The 19286-nt window shown below is 47.4% G+C and overlaps 1 protein-coding gene across 1 annotated transcript in view; it reads right to left on the reverse strand.

Annotated features, from left to right (window-relative positions):
• Positions 1–3440: 3440 nt before the first annotated feature.
• The window catches only part of LOC123160901 (PHD finger-like domain-containing protein 5A), a 33410-nt gene continuing 17564 nt past the window's right edge, over positions 3441–19286 (reverse strand). Inside the window, exon 3 of the mRNA XM_044578747.1 lies at positions 3441–3693. Coding sequence (XP_044434682.1) covers positions 3677–3693 — 17 coding nt within the window. The 3' untranslated portion in view covers positions 3441–3676. The remainder of the gene's footprint in view (positions 3694–19286) is intronic.

Raw genomic sequence — 19286 nt, forward strand, 5'->3', positions numbered from 1 at the left:
AGTTGAGTTGTCAATTCAACCACACCTGGATAACTTAGTATCTGCAGTAAAGTATTTAGTAGCAAAAGTGGTATGATAATAATAGTAACGGTAGCAAAAGCAAAGATAAATGTTTTTGGGTTTTTGTAGTAGTTGTAGCAGTAGCAACGAAAAAGTAAATAAGCGAAGAACAATATGTGAAAAGCTCGTAGGCAACGGATCAGTGATGGATAATTATGCCGGATGCGATTCCTCATGTAATAGCTATAACATAGGGTGACACAGAACTAGCTCCAATTCATCAATGTAATGTAGGCATGTATTCCGTAAATAGTCATACGTGCTTATGGAAAAGAACTTGTATGACATCTTTTGTCCTACCCTCCCGTGGCAGCGGGGTCCTTACGGAAACTAAGGGATATTAAGGCCTCCTTTTAATAGAGAACCAGAACAAAGCATTAGCACATAGTGAATACAGGAACTCCTCAAACTATGGTCATCACCGAGAAGTATCCCGATTATTGTCACTTCGGGGTTGTCGGATCATAACACATAATAGGTGACTATAGACTTGCAAGATAAGATCAACAACACACATATATTCATGAAAACATAATAGGTTCAGATCTGAAATCATGGCACTCGGGCCCTAGTGACAAGCATGAAGCATAGCAAAGTCATGGCAACATCAATCTCAGAACATAGTGGATACTAGGGATCAAACCCCAACAAAACTAACTTGATTACATGGTAAATCTCATTCAACCCATCACCGTCCAGCAAGCCTATGATGGAATTACTCACGCACGGCGGTGAGCATCATGAAATTGGTGATGGAGGATGGTTGATGATGACGACGGCGACGAATCCCCCTCTCCGGAGCCCCGAACGAACTCCAGATCAGCCCTCCCGAGAGAGATTAGGGCTTGGCGGCGGCTCCGTGTCGTAAAACGCGATGAAATTTTCTCTCTGATTTTTTCTCCCCGAACGTGAATATATGGAGTTGGAGTTGACGTCGATGGAGGTCCAGGGGGCCCACGAGGTAGGAAGCCGCGCCCTAGGGGGGCGCCCCCTGTCTCGTGGACAGCCTGTGGGCCCCCTGGCATTGATTCTTTCGCCAAAAAATCTTATTAATTCCAAAAAGTGCCTCCGTGGATTTCCAGGACATTCCGGGAACTTTTCTTTTCTACACATAAAACAACATCATGGCAGTTCTGCTGAAAACAGCGTCAGTCCGGGTTAGTTTCATTCAAATCATGCAAGTTAGAGTCCAAAACAAGGGCAAAAGTGTTTGGAAAAGTAGATACGTTGGAGACGTATCACCGCCTCACCTCCTCGTGCTCGAAGGCGAACCAGCGCGCCCAGTTGGGCGAGTTGAAGGCGTAGGCCTGGTCGCCGCGCTGCTCCAGCGTCAGGAGCGCGCGCCGGCGACGCACCTCCTCCACGTGCGCCCTAGCCGACCGCGGCGCCGCCGGCACCGGGATCCTCTACGGATCCAGATGCTAGTCATGCAGCAGGGTCACGTCGGGGTACGCAGAGGCACGCGGTGGCGCCAGTGCCACTCCGCCTGGTGCACAGGCATGTTCACCCGCTGCCTCTGTCGGCGGGCCGGCGCAGGCGGAGGCGGGGTGAACTCCGCGGGGAAGGGGACGGCGGGGCCTTGCCCTTCGACTTGCTGCTGCTGCCGGCGCCGGAGAAGAGCCCCATTTGAATAGTTGGGGTGGCTAGGGTTTGCTTGCCGGCGACGGGGGAGCGAGTGTAGCCTAGATGGGGACGGGCACTGGATGAGGACGGCCCCGCCACACGGTCGGCTTAAAAAAGGACGACCGTCGTCGCTGACTCGTGGGCCTGGGATCATAAATTAAGCTGACCGGCGAGGTGGCGGGTAGTTGGGCGACCGTCAGGTGGGGCCGCGGCGGACACCGAGAAGGCGCGCGTGCCGTCCGTTCCGCGTCCGCGCCGATGCATTTGGGGCGCAAATTTGGGCCGCAAATGCGTCGGCGCGGACGCAAAGCGAACGCATTTTGGGTTTGGGTCGGCGCATTGGGCCTCTTCTTTTGTTCGCGCGGACCCAAACAAACGGCGGCGGACGAAATGGGTCGCCCCGTTGAAGTTGCTGTTATGTACTCTCCGGCCTACTTAGTTCAACCAAATGGACTTAATAACTCTTAAAAGAACTCTTAAAAGTGATGTGAATTATGAAAATTTTGTTCAGTTGGTTGAACTAAATAGGATCAGATGGTACCTGAATATCCAAATTGGCATCCCTAATGGTAACGGACATAGCACTACCATGAGGGCGATCGGACGGACTGACGAGCTAACATGAAGGCAAGCGCCAAGGAAAACAAGCCCGTGCGGTCGGTGGTTCCCTGTTTACGTGTTGCTGCGCTGATGTTTAGTACCACATCGGTATTCCAGGTTGATACACTATGGAATAAAAGGTGAAGCCCGGATGCTGGCATACACCGTGCGGCAAGCACGGTTACTGCACGAAACCAATATACGATTACCGACGGCCAGCGCCAACAATGCGACAGGTATGAATTCGGCTGTGTGCCTTCAGCAGCAATACAATACACACACAACCCATCACAAAAACTTGAGAGCTAACGAATAAATAGTATTCTGTCATTGCAGGGGCACCTTTTGTTTTTCAAAGCCAAATAATCCTTTTTTTTCACGTAGGTGATCAAACCACAGAACCGTTAGTTTGTTATGCCGTGCACTTATCATGCACATACGACCTACTGCAACCTTGCAGGTATATTTGAAGTTGGATCATACGTTTATTAATCTATATACAAATTTATATACAATTACAAAATTCTGAGGCTCCCTACAAGTACAATATCCTGAAAGTGCATGCACTCGAAGGGAATGCAGGTGAAAATCGAGTATGTTTGGGAAATGGGACCGACCTGGCGCCTCAGGTAGATAAGAATAAGTGGGCTTTTGTATGAACAAGAACTTCGTGAGGTACAGCACGGGTTTCAGCATTTTATTAATGAAATACAATACTGAATGGCAAGTGTTCTTCCTTGTTCAGTCCTATTTCAACTGAAACTTCCTGCGTTCATATTTTTTTATTACGTCTTGTTTCCCCGACGGACATAACCAGCTCTCCTTTCACGGTCTCAAAAGGAGAAGCCCGGAACGCTTGCTACTGCTTTTTTTCTCTTTATTTATTCCTTCTAAGCGAGCCTCTAAAGAATCGGACTCTTAAGTACGCCACTGATTAGATTACTTTCAGCTTCGGGTGCAAGCGGCATCACGTTTTCATCCCGCTTTCAGCTTCAGCCAAGCCCACCGCTTGCATCCCTACTTCCAGCTGACTCTCTATTATAAGTACATCGGGCATGATCAGCCATCAGCATGTATTTCTGCATTACAGCATATCTCTGGTCTTCAAAGTAGCTGAGGCAATTAAGTAAAAATACAAAAGGCCATCCAAGTACACATTTCAAGTCAAACATTCATGGTCATTCACATCAAGTGCATACTGCATAGGCAGTCTAGAGTTTTGAACCATACAACAGAACTAGTCATTACAGAGCATATCAGGGACGCATTCTTGTATATCAGGATCAAACGATAACACGGACACAATGCCGTTGCCCCAGCAACCTGCTTCTGGTATTAGTGTAACAGCATAGAATGTGAGGCCCGGAGGACGCGCCAAATCCATGTATGCGATTCATCTCTTCTTAAAACCATACTTCTTGCGCTCGTAGAAGAGATCGGTCTTGGCGCTTCCTAGGTTGACAATCTTGGGGCACCCATCTCGATCGGAGGGTACCTGTATATTCAAATTTGCATCCCTAATGGACACAACACTACCATAAGGACGATTGGACTGGCCGACGAGCTAAGAGCATCTCTAGTCGATCCCGTATAATGCTCCAACCCGTAAAATAATCGTCAAAACACTTCTGCTTCGGTACACCACCCTTAAACACATCAAGGACTGAGATTCACCCATACCCTTTCGCTGCCAGGGGACGATCGTCTTAAGTAAAAAAAATTGCCCCCGCGCGCCCGTCTATACGCGGCTGCGGGACGAGCCGAGCTGCTTGGCAATCGTGAGGGCGCGAGCCGAGCCGAGCAGTTGGCAGCCGTGAGGGCGTGTTTTTTTTAAAAAAAAAAGTCCGCGCTGACCGGTGGGGCGTACGTGTGGACGTGGCGCAGACGGACGTACCGTCGTGCATTAACTGCTTTGCAGTTTTGGCGGCGCGCATGCAGGCGCCGACTGCACGCGGCAGATCTCGTGCCGCCCGCGCCCTCCACTGCCGCGCGTGCGGGCGACCGGGCGCCTGCCGCCAGCATGGTAGCTTCGTAGTCCGCGCCGTTCACTGCCGCGCGTGCGGCGACCGGGCGCCTGCCGCCAGCCTTCCGCCTCGGGCCGGCAGTTGACGCGACGGGTCGGCTGCCGCCGCTGCGGCGATCGCCCGCACGGCACCGACGCTTCCACTGTCGCGCCTGCCGTCCTCGCGCCTTCCCACGCCACCGATCCCTCGCCTGCCGCGCCGCGCCTTCACACGCCACCGCTGCTTCGCTTTCACACGCCACCGCGGTCGCGCGTGCCGCCAGCCGCCCGCCTCTCCCTCGGGGCGCACGCCACCGACGGCTCGCCCGCTCACCTCCCTCCCCTGCCGTCTATAAAAGGCCACGCCAGCCCTCACCACGCCGTGCCATCTCCCTTCCTCTCCTCGCCCGCCCATCTCCCTCTCCTCGCCGGCAATGTCTTCCAGCGACTCCGACAAGGGCGCGTGGTCGACCGGCGTCTGGCCGCTGAGCCTCACCGTCGGCGACACGGAGGATCTGGCCCGGTTCGGCCTGATGGTGCCGCCGGCAGCCAAAGTGCCGCGGCCGTGGCGGATCGGGGGGGACGGCATCCCCACCATGGGACCGCCGCCGACGAGGCAGCAGCTCCACGCGTTCCTAGGCGGCCGCTACAACCGGAGGGCCCGGCGCAGGTGGTGGCGCAGGAAGAACTTCGACATTGTCCTCGGCGCGTTCAGGGATGCGGCGGCCGGCCGCACCGTCGGGGACATTACCGGCGAGGCCGGCACTTCCCGTGGTCGCCGCCGGCACGGCCCACCTCCAGCCGCCCCCACCGCCCTAGCACAGCAGGCGCCCCCTGACCCGGCGCTGGTCGAGATCCCGCCGGCGCAGGCCGCCCTCGCGCAAGACGGAGACCCCGACGACACGCCAGGGCTACTTGCGGTGCTGGCCCAGTCGGCAGAGGAGGCGGCGGCGGCGGCCACTCGTGAGGAACGAGAGCGGCTGGCGGCCATAGCGGCGGTGCAGGAGCAGCAAGCGCGGGAAGACAACTGGTGGGATTTCAGCAGCAACGACGACGACGACGACGACGACAGTGACGGCGACGGCGGCGAAGGAGAGGCCGGCAGTATGGCGCCGGTCGTCGACCTCACCGGCGGCAGCGACGACGAGTAGTCTAGTTTTAGGGTTTTTATTTAAATTTCGGTTTAAGTTATGTAAGAGCAGTGCTCTGTTATGTTTAGTGTTGTGTAAGGTAGTTTGAATGATGAATGAACTCGGAATGGCTTATCTGAAGAAAAAAACGTATGTTTAATTTGATGTTAGTCGTGCAACTTCAAAAAATAACATGCATTTCAACGTTACGAGAAAAATCAGTGCTCGGTTACGCATGCATGGGGCCTTCACTCATACTCGAATGGTCTCTGAAAAATTCTTAAAGCAATAAAAAAGCCAGAAAACTTTTCATGCATCCTAATGATGATGGTGGAACAGTATAAAAAAATGTGGGTACATTTGAAGGCTGTCGGAAAAAACTCCTTTCAGACGGGGCCTTCGGTCCTGCCCAAACGGGGTCTGGAGAAGGAGGCCAACTTGTCGACATATTCGGAAAAATTATAGAACATTCATAAAGCGATGAAAAATACAAAAAACCTGGCATGCATCCTACTGATACTGGTAGAACACTATAAGAAAAATTTCTAGAAGGACAGAAAACAATTATAAGAAAAATTTATAGAAGGAAATAAAAACAATGGTAAAAAAATTGCCTACTGTGCTTGCAGGCCACAACTGTGCTTAATCGGTCCGGCCCGATCAAGCCGGGCGGCGAAACGGCCGGCCTTTCAGCCCAGCTACGGCCTGCAGCACAGTCAATCGGGGCAGTGGCGGGACGGGGCAGGAATCAGAGGAGTTCGAAAGGGAGGTGGGAGGCAGGTATATAAGGCGGTCGCGGCGTCGTTCGGCGGGCGAGGTGGGACTAAACTTTAGTCCTCACCCCCGCCGACCCTGCCCCCGCACCGCGCAGAGTCAATGGGCCGGCCCACGCGTGCCGTCGCGCACTCTCACTGTGCCGGCCAATGCACGCTGTCGAAGACTTTTTTGTTTTTTGTTTTAAAAATAATATTAATAAAACTCCATACGTAATATAGAATTGTTAACTATATTTATTACAATTTATAGGTAAAAATAATCGGTATTTTTTTAATAATTTATGAGTTTTGTGTAAATGCCTAACATTTTGCAGCTTATTAAAACTTATTAATTAGTTTATTGATATAACTAATAATTTGGAAAGGGCAGTTTCATAAAAAACTGTACTTGACATAGAATTATTTAAGTAGTTAAATTAAAAACAGTACTTAATACATAATTCATTAAGTAATTATATTAAAAAGAGTACTTAATAGGGAATTTATTTCGTGTTGAAAATATACATATGAAAAATTTACTATTGTTATTTCTGCGCGAATTGACAAGCTTATATTAAAAAATAAGATAGTAATAATGTCAGTTGACTTTAGTTAAAGTCACATGACATTATTACTACCTATTTCAATAAATATCTGAAAGGCGGCTATATAAGCCAGTCCTGGCATCCCTGGGCGCGCGAGGTTGAACAAAAAAGCGCCCCTTCCACCTCTCCCCGCGCCGTGAATTGTAGAATAAAAAAAATTGATGCCAAAAAAAAAGCCCACCTGTGCTTGCACGCCGCAACTGCGCTTAATCGGTCCGGCCCGATCAAGCCGGGAAGCGAAAGGGCCAGCCTTTCGGCCCAGCTACGGCCTGCAGCACAGACCAACGGGGCAGAGGCGGGGCGGGGCGGGAATCAGAGGAGTTCGAAACGGTGGTACCAGCTTGGTATATAAGCAGGTCGCGGCGTGGTTCGGCGGGCGAGGTGGGACTAAACTTTAGTCCTCACCCCGCCGACCCTGCCCCCGCACCGCGCGCAGAGTCAATGGGCTAGCCCACGCGCGCCGTCGCGCACTCTCACTGTGCCATCGCGCACAGTCAAGACTTTTGTTTTGTTTTTTTTAAATAGTATTAAGTTTTTTAGTTATTTATGCCTGTCTTATAGTATACAAAAATTCTATAATTAATAAAAAACCATACGTAATATAGAATTGTTAACTATATTACTTATAATAATAATGAGTTGTTTATTTAAATTTATACGAGAAACTAATGAGTATTTTATAAGTAATTGCTAAAACAATAATGAGTTTTTTGATAATAAAATGATAATGAGTTTTTTTGTATAGAATTTTGAAATAAGTTATTTGTGTAGATTAGTAATTACATGTTTAATATTTATGTAATGTTAATTAATGTCTAAAATATATTTAAAATATATGCAAAGTTTAGTACTGTAATGTGTTGCATTAACGGCTAAATGTGTTTACATAATAATAATGCGTTGTTTTTTTAATTTATAAGTAAGAATAATGAGTTTTTTGTAATGTGTTTTCGGTGCGTTTCACGGAGACCAAACGCACGTTGCGTCACGCCCGGTCAGTGTTTTCGGTGCGTTTCACGGAGAAAATCATAGGAAATTCATATGGTGTCAGAAAATTATGAAAACTTGCAGGCATGATGGCCCTGCCGATGAGTGCGTGTGGAAAAAGTGTGGGGTCCACTGGCTGAGTAAGAAAAGAGAACGCGGTTCGGGGCTAACATCGTTCATATCCGATCAGTGCCGGTTGCATGGGAGGTACGAGGTGGCACCCACGAAAGGTCACCCAAATTTGGGAAGCAGTGGGCATACCCATCTTAGGGCCCCACGCAAAAGTTGAACGAATTCGGACACCAAACGCACGTTGCGTCACGCCCGGTCAGTGTTTTCGGTGCGTTTCACAGAGAAAACCATAGTTGGGAACCCCTCCCCGGCAGACCGAGAGGTAGGTGGTTGCACTGGGGCTACGTGATGGCAACGTGTGGAAAAAGTGTCGTGACATTTGACGGAGTAGAAAAAAAACCGTAGTTGGGAACCATATTTAAAAAAATTTGTTTTCCGTTTGAAGTTAAAAAAATAAACAAAATGACAAAATAAACATATTTCATACTGTAATGTGACTTTACCCACTGCCGGGCAGTTCACTTCCAGACAGTGTACTGCCAGGCAGTTAAGTAAAGCCATATCACAATATAAGATATGACCATGCATGGACTACCGGAGGCGGCTATATAAACTGGTGTGGACATCCTTCGGCCGCCGAGGTTGGACTAAATTAGAATGGCTGCCGCACGCCAAGGAGTGACAGAAGCGACGCGGGCCCGACCGAATCTATGACCTGGACTGCGTGCACTGGCCGGCACAGCTAGAGTGCGCGAAGGCGCGCGTGGGCCGGCCCATTGACTCTGCGTGCGGTGCGGGGGCAGGGTCGGCGGTGGTGAGGACTAAAGTTTAGTCCCACCTCGCCCGCCGAACGACGCCGCGACTGCCTTATATACCTGCCTCCCACTACCATTTCGAACTCCTCTGATTCCTGCCCCGCCCTGTCTCTGCCCCGTTGGTCTGTGCTGCAGGCCGTAGCTGGGCCGAAAGGCCGGCCCTTTTGCCGCCCGGCTTGATCAGGCCGGACCGATTACGTGTAGCTGCGGCCTGCAACCACGGTTGGGCTTTTTTTTCTTGCATCACTATTTTTTTGCCTTCTATGAGTCACGGCACGGGGGGAGGTCGGAGGGGCGCATCACTATTTTTTTGCATCAGTATTTTTTTCATCACTTTATGGAAAAAAATAGTAAGTTCTTTATAATTAGTTACTATAACAATACTAAGTTTGGGGTCCATCGGGTAACGTTAAAATGGTTGCATTAAAAAATTGCATTAATAATTTCTGACATTAAAAAAACATCGAGGATAATGGCTTTCTTTTTGAAGAATATGCATGATCCATGTGAACCTTCACAAGCTCTCAGCAGATGAAGACTCACATCGATCCTGCATATCCACCAAATAGAGTCCCACAAACCGAGATGTTTGTGCATTGACCGAAAGAAAATTATATAAGGAAGTCAACGACGCTCTGGCTTAGCGATGTGGTATTAAACTACAATGCATGTTTGTAATAAATGCATCGTGGGCCAGCCGACGGTGGTTTTACGGGACGGGCCAACTGGCCCACTATGGCGTGACCACGTCGATGACACCGTACGTGCGTGCATGGCATGGAAACCAAGCCGCCATTACCTCGCCCCAGGACCGCCTAGCCCCGCCGCCTCCACGCACGTCCTCACCCGTCCCCGATCCGACGGTCGCACCGCTGTGGCCGTCCAAACTCCCTTCCCTGCCGGCCTGACGGCGGCCATACAATCCGTCATCTGCGCGCGCGACTTGGATCTCTGGCCCGGCCGTGCCGTCTGGGCAAATTCGCCGGCACCCTAAACCCTAGGAAGGGCAGTCGGCCATCGCGCTCGTGTGGGCAGAGGGTGCACGGCTGCCATGACTAACCGACCCCGGGTGGGGTTTGGCAACGAGGGCTGCCGGTGCTCATCGAGACGCCGGAAGGTATGGTATCTCATTAAACTATAGGTAATCTTTTTTCAATCTCGTAACTAGTTAGATAACTGGCATCTTATTTAGAATGCAAGAATTGGGAGATGTGTACTGCTCGGTTGAGAAGTGGTGCGAATTGGTGGGAAAATTCACACCCAGACAGCGCATGATGTTACGTGGCACAAATTTGGACTGTATGCTGAGAATTCCTTCCGTGAAAATGAGGAAAAATTTATTGGAATTTATGATTACAACGTATGACAGAACTGGAAAGCGATTTATTATTCGGCCAAATACTGATGGCATCAGTGTGCTTAATGAAGATGTTTACGACATATTCGGGCTACGTAACGAGGGTGATGATGTCAGTAGCATGATAGCAACAGTACAACTAGATGCAAAAAAATGTGTTCCGAATCAGTTTCTAGACAAAAGAACAGGCCTAATCCTCATCGTTGAGTTGATAAAAAATATTGTTGATACTCAGTCATATGATGATGATTTTGTTAGAAGGGCCGTACTGGTTCTTATGGGTACAGTCTTAGCACCACAATCCATCAAGTTTGTTCCTTATCGTTATTACAAAATGGTGGAGGACGTGAATGCTATCAAGTCATACAATTGGAACGATTTCACGTTGCGGGTGTGCATGGATGCTATTAAAAAATCGGTCTAAGATCTTGAAAAATTCAAGTGTCCTATCGGGAACTTGGCTCTTCTTCAGGTACAATTCATTTCGTAATAGTTGTATGTACTCCCTCCGTTTCTTTTTAGTCTGCATATAAGGTTTGGTCAAAGTCAAGCTTTACATAGTTTGACTAACCTTATATTAAAAAATATCAACATTCGCAATATGAAATCAACATTTTCAAATGCAACATGAAATGTATTTACATATTATATAGTTTAAGTATTGTAGGTGTTCATATTTTTTAATATAAATTTGGTCAAAATTTGTGTAGTTTGACTTTGACCAAAACTTATACGCGGAGTAAAAAGGAACGGAGGGAGTACATATAATTTTTATGTGATTTATGTGTCTGACTAGTTGTGTTTACTATCATACAGTATATATACTGGGAAAAAGTTGAGCCAATTGGTGTGGATACATTTGATCCTTTGTCTAGTGAATACCCACTAATGGTTAACTGGCAAGAAACGGAAGGGAAAAAGAGAGACCACTATGACAACATGCACGGGCGTGGCACCAGCAATGTAAGTCAATAAGTATAGTTCTTATTGGTTGCACATAGTAATTAACTGTAGTTGTTATATAATTTATTTATTTTTATGTTGTATAGCTTGAAAACTGCGTTAGCGAAGAGTACAGACGTGCTAAGGTAGCACGTGAAGGGACTGTCACAGATGAAGAAACGAAGAAACCTAAACGGAAAGGTGGTGGCAGGAGTAGAAAGCCAAGCACGCCAGGGGTTTCATCGAACATGACTAACAGTATGGACCGTGTGATGACATACATTAAGCTGCTTCACAAGGAGGTTCTCAATATACCCGAAAGATGTGCACAGGTAATTTAGAAGTTATACTAAACATGTTTTAGTTCTTCAAGTACTTATCGTGTTTCATTTGTGTTTGTAGATGGTAATGGAAAAGTTGAACACGGAAGGTGTGCTGTACAAACCCAATAAGAGGGACACCAATGACGAATTTGATAATGTAGGTGAAGGAGTTGGGATGGAGAATGGCCAGTACAAGTCATCAAAATATTGGCCAGATATTGATTCACCTACCGACGTGGAGCTAGTAACATCTTTCATGGGTTTCAATGATACCTACGTGCCCGTTGATGACACGGGTGCTCCGGCGACGACACCGGGTAGAGGTGACGCTACTGATCCTTTCATTATAGACGATAATGCAAAGTCTCCTTGTTCGTCATCAACTGTATGTACAAAAGAGTTTCCGTCCATGTCCTGAACCCCGCAGAATGCCGATATTTCTGGTGAGTCTATGGGTGGTTTGTCACCAACAAAGTCTGAAGACAAGTATGAGAGTCTCCCGGCAAAGAGCAACATAGGTAATGGTGAAGGCAGTCAGGACAATGAAGGTAAACGCAAACGAAATCCGTCGAAATATTGTCAATCCCCGTACGACCTTCTCATTACCCGCAAGAAACATGTTAAAAAAGGTAAGTCAAGTACTACTTTATAATTCATTCACGCGTTATGTATATTTTTTATTATTTTTAATGACTGTACCTGCATTGATTTAGATCTGTTTGCATCGTCACCTCATTCAATTCTGGCTAGTTCCCTTAATATGACTCCGGATCACATAGAGGCAGCCAGAGTTTTTGTTGAGACTCTCGCATCGACAAAGAAGCATGCACACCGAACCGTGGTCGATATGCCGCCACCAGATGGGGACATATGCACGCTAGCTATGCTTCACGATCCTGACGTTTAAATGGTTGAATGGCGCTGTAAGTATGAGTTTGGTTTTAACAAAACTCTTATTTGTACTTCACAAGTTGATAGAATTTTTTTGTTTATGTATGCAGATAATCAATACATATTGTAAACACCTACAACACCGTGATTTCTCTGACCGTTTCATATAAACAACGTGGTTCCCCAAATTTATGTTGGGTAGGGCTAGGGGAAAGACCAAGTCAATTAATGATTTGGATTCAGAACAAGTTACAAAGAAATCAAAAGTCCTCGCAAGAGTAATGGATGAGTATTTCAGACGGGACAAGGTATTCCTTTCATATTTATTTGTTTTTGTTAGTCATTACTATTTAATTGCACTAACATCATTTTATTATTATATAGGCGTATTTTCCTATGCACGTTAATGATAATCATTGGATAACCATAGTGATGCACACCGTCAAGGATGAGTTTCAAGTTCTTGACTCAAATTCGAAAGGCGCAATTAGCCAAAGAATTCGCAATATGATTGCCACCCTGGTACGCCATAATTTTCACACTCGCATTCAAAAAATTATTGAGTCATACATTAATTTCTGGTTTGTTAATTTGTTTCAGAGAGCTGAAATTTCTAAGGATATTATGGAGGCCAACTCTATTCTTGAATTAAAAAAAATCCAGATGTCTCATCGTGGCCAATTAATGAGTATAAAATGCCGAGACAACATGATGGGTAAGTTAAATGAGTACAAGAAAGTGCATGCTATATCCTAAACTGATCACACATGTTTATTGCAGAGTGTCTTGTGGACTTTTTGTGATGTGGTGCATAAAATACTGGGACGGAGATCGTTGGACACATGAATTTGACCAGCAAGAGATTAATGAGTCAAGGCCACGTATTGTCGCGGAAATCATTTTTTCTGAGGTCAACAGATTAGACAAAGTGAAGATGAAAATTGTTAAAATCATGGAGAAGGAGTAGGTATTAGCATCGGTAGGGTTTTAGTCCCGTAGAAGGTTTCCCTACCGTTGTTGGATACTTTGATCGATTGTAATGCGACATGGCACTGGGATAGATTTCGACAACTTTTCACGTTTTATTTATTGCTTTCGTGAGAAACTACACATTTAAATGCGTGTGGGCAAGTAATATTTTTTCTGTCCTAAAATGTATCAGTTTGCCTCTGCGATATTACATGTACTGTTGTTGTTGTTCCTACTCGCGGCGGTCATTTTTTTATTAAAAAATATGCCCGCCGTCCTGAGTTGGTGCGATGTGGATAAAACCTGCACAATTTCCCACGTTGATTCTGGTGGCAGCAGCGGCGCTGGATCCGACGAATATTCCAGCCCGTGCGGTGGCCGACAGCCGAGGCAGTGGCGGGCCCACGAAGTTGAGCTAGTGCGGGCTGGCGCCATTCGCCGTGCGGCACGCGCGGGTCTGCTGGCCCAGCAGCCGGCCGAACGACAGCCGCGCGCCCGGTGGCACACATCACGTCCCGCCCCAGCCAGCGGGCACATGCAACGATCCCGAGGGTGATCTGTCGGCCATAAACGACGCGCGTCGGGCGCGTGGGCCGATCCTCTTCGTGTGCGGTGCCCTACTGTGCGCCGTGGCCTCCCCGCTCGGCGGCCGAAAGGCCTCGCCAGAAGGCGTTGTAGTTTACTGTACGTGTGCGCGCCCGGCCAAAGCTGGGGCTTTTTTAAAAAAAAATTGTCACATACATTAAATTTCAAAAGAGTTCATAACTTGACTAAGTCATGACAGCAGTAACACATTCATACAAATATAATATGTTTCACACATAATAATATAAATCGCATGTCTTCATATGAATCGCATGTCTTATAAAATTGAATAAGGTGGCATAAACATTAACTCAAAGTGCCATGTCTATTATTCTTAAACAAATAAACTGAAAGTGCTAACGACTTTCATCGAACAAGGTGGTTTAAACAATAAACCCAAAGTGCCATGTATCTTATTCTTAAACAAATAAAATGAAATTGCCAGTGCCTTCAATTGATTATGAATACTTCATCCTTATGCCCGGTTCCTACATAACAAAGTGTAAACAACTCATCAGACAATTGTGAAGAGAGAACCAAAAAATAATTAAAATAATGAAAAACTTACTTTTCATTCTCAGGGCAAGTTTGCCGTCTATGGCCCTCTGTCTTACAAATGCCACAAAGAGGACCGGGTTTTTTCTCAGAAAATGATTTTGGTCTTCCATTTTTTGTAACATTTGGATCTTTCTTTGCCCGCCCTGTCCTGCTCTGTTTAGGGGCGCCCTTCGTGGAAACTTTCACGGGATCACCTATGACATCAACATGTTGTTCCGGCTGACGTGGCTCCTCATGCACATTTATTCTACTACCAACAGCATCATCATCAGGGACCTTTTTTTCGCTATTATATTCTGCAGACACTGCATCAACTCATCATAGACGAATGGATCATTTGAAGCAACATGAAAAGCTTCAGCTCCTGTTATACTGAGTTGACTATAGCGAGCACGCTGCTCTGCCCCTGTCCAACCCCAGCCAAACAAGACACTCTTTCGCTGTGCAGGCAGCCCACCTCTCGTAACTTTCGACATCCTCTTAAGGATGCAACACTTCGGTATTTTAGATATTTTGAGATGAACCAACACATACAGAATGTGTTTGCAAGGCAATCCTTTCCGAAGCATTCGTCCACAACTGCAGTCTATCGTATTCTCAGAGTTTTCAGCTTGATAATTCACGCTGAACTGAAATTTCCGGTTATTTCTCCATGTCACGATGAAAGTGTGGCAGTCAACTCCCACTAGCGTCTCAAAAATCTCAAGCTCTCCCATCTTCTTCAGATCTTGTTGAAGAATATAAAAATTGGAATGAGTGAATACTTCGGCGGCATGCTTCTCAATATCCTTATATTCTGTGACTGATGGTGGCAATGACTGATTTAAAACACAGTCATCATGCGCCTCGTTCTCACGTAGTCGGACTATGCAATTCTCATAATGCACAACTAGGTCAACGATAGTCATACCGCCGTCCAAGTGCAGGACAAGAGTTAAGACTTTCACTCCTCTGATTACTGCGCATACCCAGAAAAAAACCATCTGACAGATATGATGCTGCCCACAGACTCCTTTTCCTGTACATCCTACTCAGCCACTCTTCTGTTTTATCAGTCTTCCATTTACGGACGAAAGCGTGCCATCTCGCCTCAAAGTTGGCTGGAGAGGTGGAGTAGTACAAGAGTGCCCTGAACTCACTTAGCGATTTGTAATTAAGGTGCTTTTGCATGTTTTTTTCCACGTGCCATGAGCAGAGATGGTGCAACACATCAACCAAAACCAACCGAATAGCTCGTATCATTGCAGCGTCCCCATCTGTGATGATTGACCTTGGCTTTTTCTGACAATTGGCCTTCAGGAATGTCTAGAGCAGCCACACGTACGTCGTTTCGGTCTCGTCGGACACAATGGCGCAACCAAAAACTATGGTGCAACGGTGATTGTTTACACCAACAAAGGGGATGAACGGCATACCATATCTGTTCATCTTATACGTGCTGTCGAACATCATCACATCTCCATACAATTGATAGTCCCGTCGCGACTGTGCATCGCACCAGAACATGCTCTTCAAACGGCCCTCCTTATCTTGCACGTACTCAAAGAAAAACTCTGGATCCTTCTCCTTTCTGCTCCTCATAATCCCGATTGCCGTGTTAGCATCACCCTTCGCAATCAACTTCATTTTTTCACGGCAACATAGGTTGTACACGTCTCGTCTCAGAAACCCACACTTATCATACGAGCCATACCTGCTAATGAAGTTGTCAATGATGATATGCTTTCTGATCCCAGCTCCTTCCATCGCCAAGATCTCAGCTATCTGGTGATCTCCCATCACTCGATGTGACCGCAAAAATACCACCTCATCTGGTCTAGCCAACAAATGGTTGTGATCATCCATAAAAGCTGCCACGAACCAAACTCCACGTCCTTTGTCCAACTTCACGACTAAATGTGCGCCACACTCACAACGAGTCTCTGGTCTTAGCCTGCGGGTACGGCCCTCCGGGTTTAAAAATTTACTGAGACGTTTTCCTGCCCTCGAGCAAACGTATCTCCTATACCGAACAGTGGTTGAAAGTCCTTTTCCTCGTTTCACCTTATCTTTTCTGATACTGAATCCACGGTCTTTGGCGTAGTTATTATAGAACATGTGAGCCTCCCATTGTGATGCAAATGTCATACCCATAACCTTCAACTGTGTCTCCAGCGCACGTTGCTGGATTTCAGCTTCCTCAATGTCCATATTAGCTCCATCCTCATGATCATATCCATCTTCACCACTCCAACCATCAAAGTTAGCCTACAATATTCCACATAAGCAAGTGTAAGTTGTCATTACCAACTTTTTATTATTCAATGACATCTTAAATTTTGGACCGAACCTGGCTTATGTTATCCCCGAAAGATTCAACACCATGATTTTCTTCGTTCTGAACGTCAATATCCTCCTGCACATAAAAAAATCATATGCACGTGTAAGTACCATGTGGTTCTTCATCCGACGAAAAGAATGTACACGACACTTACGTTTTCACTACAAGCACCCTCCTCCTTCTTTTCAAAATCCTCCTCAGATAAATTATCGTACGACGACCAGGATTCATTGTCGCTGCCATCATCATCATCTTTACTATCATTACCATTCGTACGATCAACACTATCGCTACCATCCCACTCACTCGTGTCCAAAAACAGATCCGTAAATCCAGTTTCTTTATCCATTAAATGATCTCTCAACCAACACTGCAATATTATAATAAAAATTGATCTATCAATTTTAAATCAAATTAAATGTACTACGATCATACAGATGAGAAATTCTTATCTAACAAGTGATTGCACATAATTATTTACCGATTCAATTTTTTTGACAAACTAGAAGGCTTAGATGGCATGCACGTGCACTTCGGCCGGCCTAGCGTGGCTGCGGACGGCGAGGACGTTCCCGGAGAGGTTGATCACGGATTTGCGGGCGTCGACGGCGTCACGGAGGAGACATCACGTACGGCGGGTGACTCCAAGATCTGTCCGCGCCGGCCAGATCCCGGGTGAAGACGGGGAGAAGGCGGCAATCGGCCAAACGGGACGACGTTGGAATTGGCAGCGTGATCACGGCTAGATCGGCGGGGAAAGGCGGCTGTCGGCGGGTAAGGGCGGCGATCGGCGGGGCGGGGCGACGTTGGAATGGGCCGCGTGATCAGCGCAGGTCGTGGGTTTTTTTTCGCGCGACGGAGAGAGGGTAGTTGCGAGCCGGCCGTATCGGCTCGAGCCGTGCGCTCGGCTCTACCTGTATGGGCATGCCGCATACGGCGCGGGATACGTTAAGCGCCGTATGCCCAAAATGCCCTTATATGTTAAGCTTCCGCCGCCCGATCAGACACTGTAAACGCGGCGGACCCATAAATTTTTTAAGGGGCGTGGAAAACATCCCCGTCGAAACTATGAAAATAAGGATTTCGGAGCCAACATGTATACGCGCAAGACCGTCGGCGGGAGTCTAACTGCCATCGAAACCTTCATGCCTCGCTCCCGTCCGCCCGTCCCCGATGCCGTCCGCCCGCTCCGGCAGCCGCGCTCGCCCGCCGCCGGTCCCTGGACGCCGGCTGTCGCGCCCGCCGACCATCCGCTGGCCGCTGCGCTCGCCTGCTGGCCGTCCGCCCCGGCCGTGGCGTCCATTCGAAGCTGGCCGTCACGAACGAAGCTAGCTAGCTAAATCGATTCGAACAGCTAGCTAGCTAGCTCAATGCGTGTGCGCCTCGTCGGTGACTCGCGCGTCGTGGAAAGCGGCGGCAGGGGAGAAGGAGCTAGCATGTGCATGCGGCCATGGCGGGCGGGATGGATGCGGTCCTGGGGCGAGTGGCAGCGGTGCCCGGGACTGCGACAAAGAGCAAAGGGGCGACAGAGGATGGGCTAACCGGAGGGGCAGAGGATGGGTGGCGGCGGCAGGCAGAAGGAGCACCAGCGGGTCGGACCTCGACCAGTCCGTGCGTGAGGAGGAAGAAGAGAAAAAAAATACGGGAAAAGTGGGTCCCATGCCTGTTTTTTTTTTTTGAAAAACAAGTGGACTTTATTCAACCGAAATAACAGATACATCGTTTGTGAGGAATGGTACAATCTCAATCATAGGCTCCTCAAATCAATCAATGGTAGAAGAAAATCTAGCCAACCTAGCAAGCTCGTGCGTAACCTTATTGGCTTTCCTATTACAATGTTCAAACCTAGAGGTAGAAAAATCACACGTCAAAAAATAGCAATCATCAAAAATTGCCGCCGGCGCTCCCGCTGACCGTCCGCCATTATTCATCGTTTCAATAACCTCCAAATTATCAGAACTAATAGTTAGGCGATTGCAACCCGCACGTTGCGCTAGTGAAAGACCGAATCTGAGAGCCCAAGCTTCCGCTGTTAGAGCATCGATGCAATGATCAATTTTCCAAGTACCCTGCAATAAAGTGGGTCCCACGCCTGTTTACAGGTTAATTTACTGTTTCTATTATGCCGCGCCTGTTTTCTGCCCTTATGACATGCCGCGAACTATAAACGCAATTTTAAAGTCCGCGATATAAGGGGTCTGCTAGAGATGCTCTAACACGGAGAGGCAAGCCCCAAGAAAAACAAGCCCGTGCGGTCGGTAGTTCCCTGTTTACGTGTTGCTGTGCTGATGTTTAGTACCACATCGGTATTCCAGGTCGATACACCGTGGAATAAAACGTGAAGCCCGGGTGCTGGCATACACCGTGCGGCAAGCACGGTTACTGCACGAAACCAATATACTGTGATTACCGATGGCCAGCGCCAACAATGCGACTGTCATTGCAGGGGCGCCTTTTGCTTTTCAAAGCCAAATAAGACTCTTATACCTCTTATATGTATTATCCTCCAGCCCACCGCTTGAATCCCTACTTCCAGCTGACTCTCTATCATAAGTTACATCTCCACACTCTTAAAAATATTCATAATTTCTTTCTTATTTTCATTTTCATCTTTTTTATGGAAGTCATGAACATTTTCTTAAAATTATGAACTTTTCAAGAAGTCATTTTTTCCAAATTTGTTTTTTGTTTA

The sequence above is a fragment of the Triticum aestivum genome, chromosome 7B (genome assembly GCF_018294505.1).
Source record: "Triticum aestivum cultivar Chinese Spring chromosome 7B, IWGSC CS RefSeq v2.1, whole genome shotgun sequence".
NCBI lineage: Eukaryota > Viridiplantae > Streptophyta > Magnoliopsida > Poales > Poaceae > Triticum > Triticum aestivum.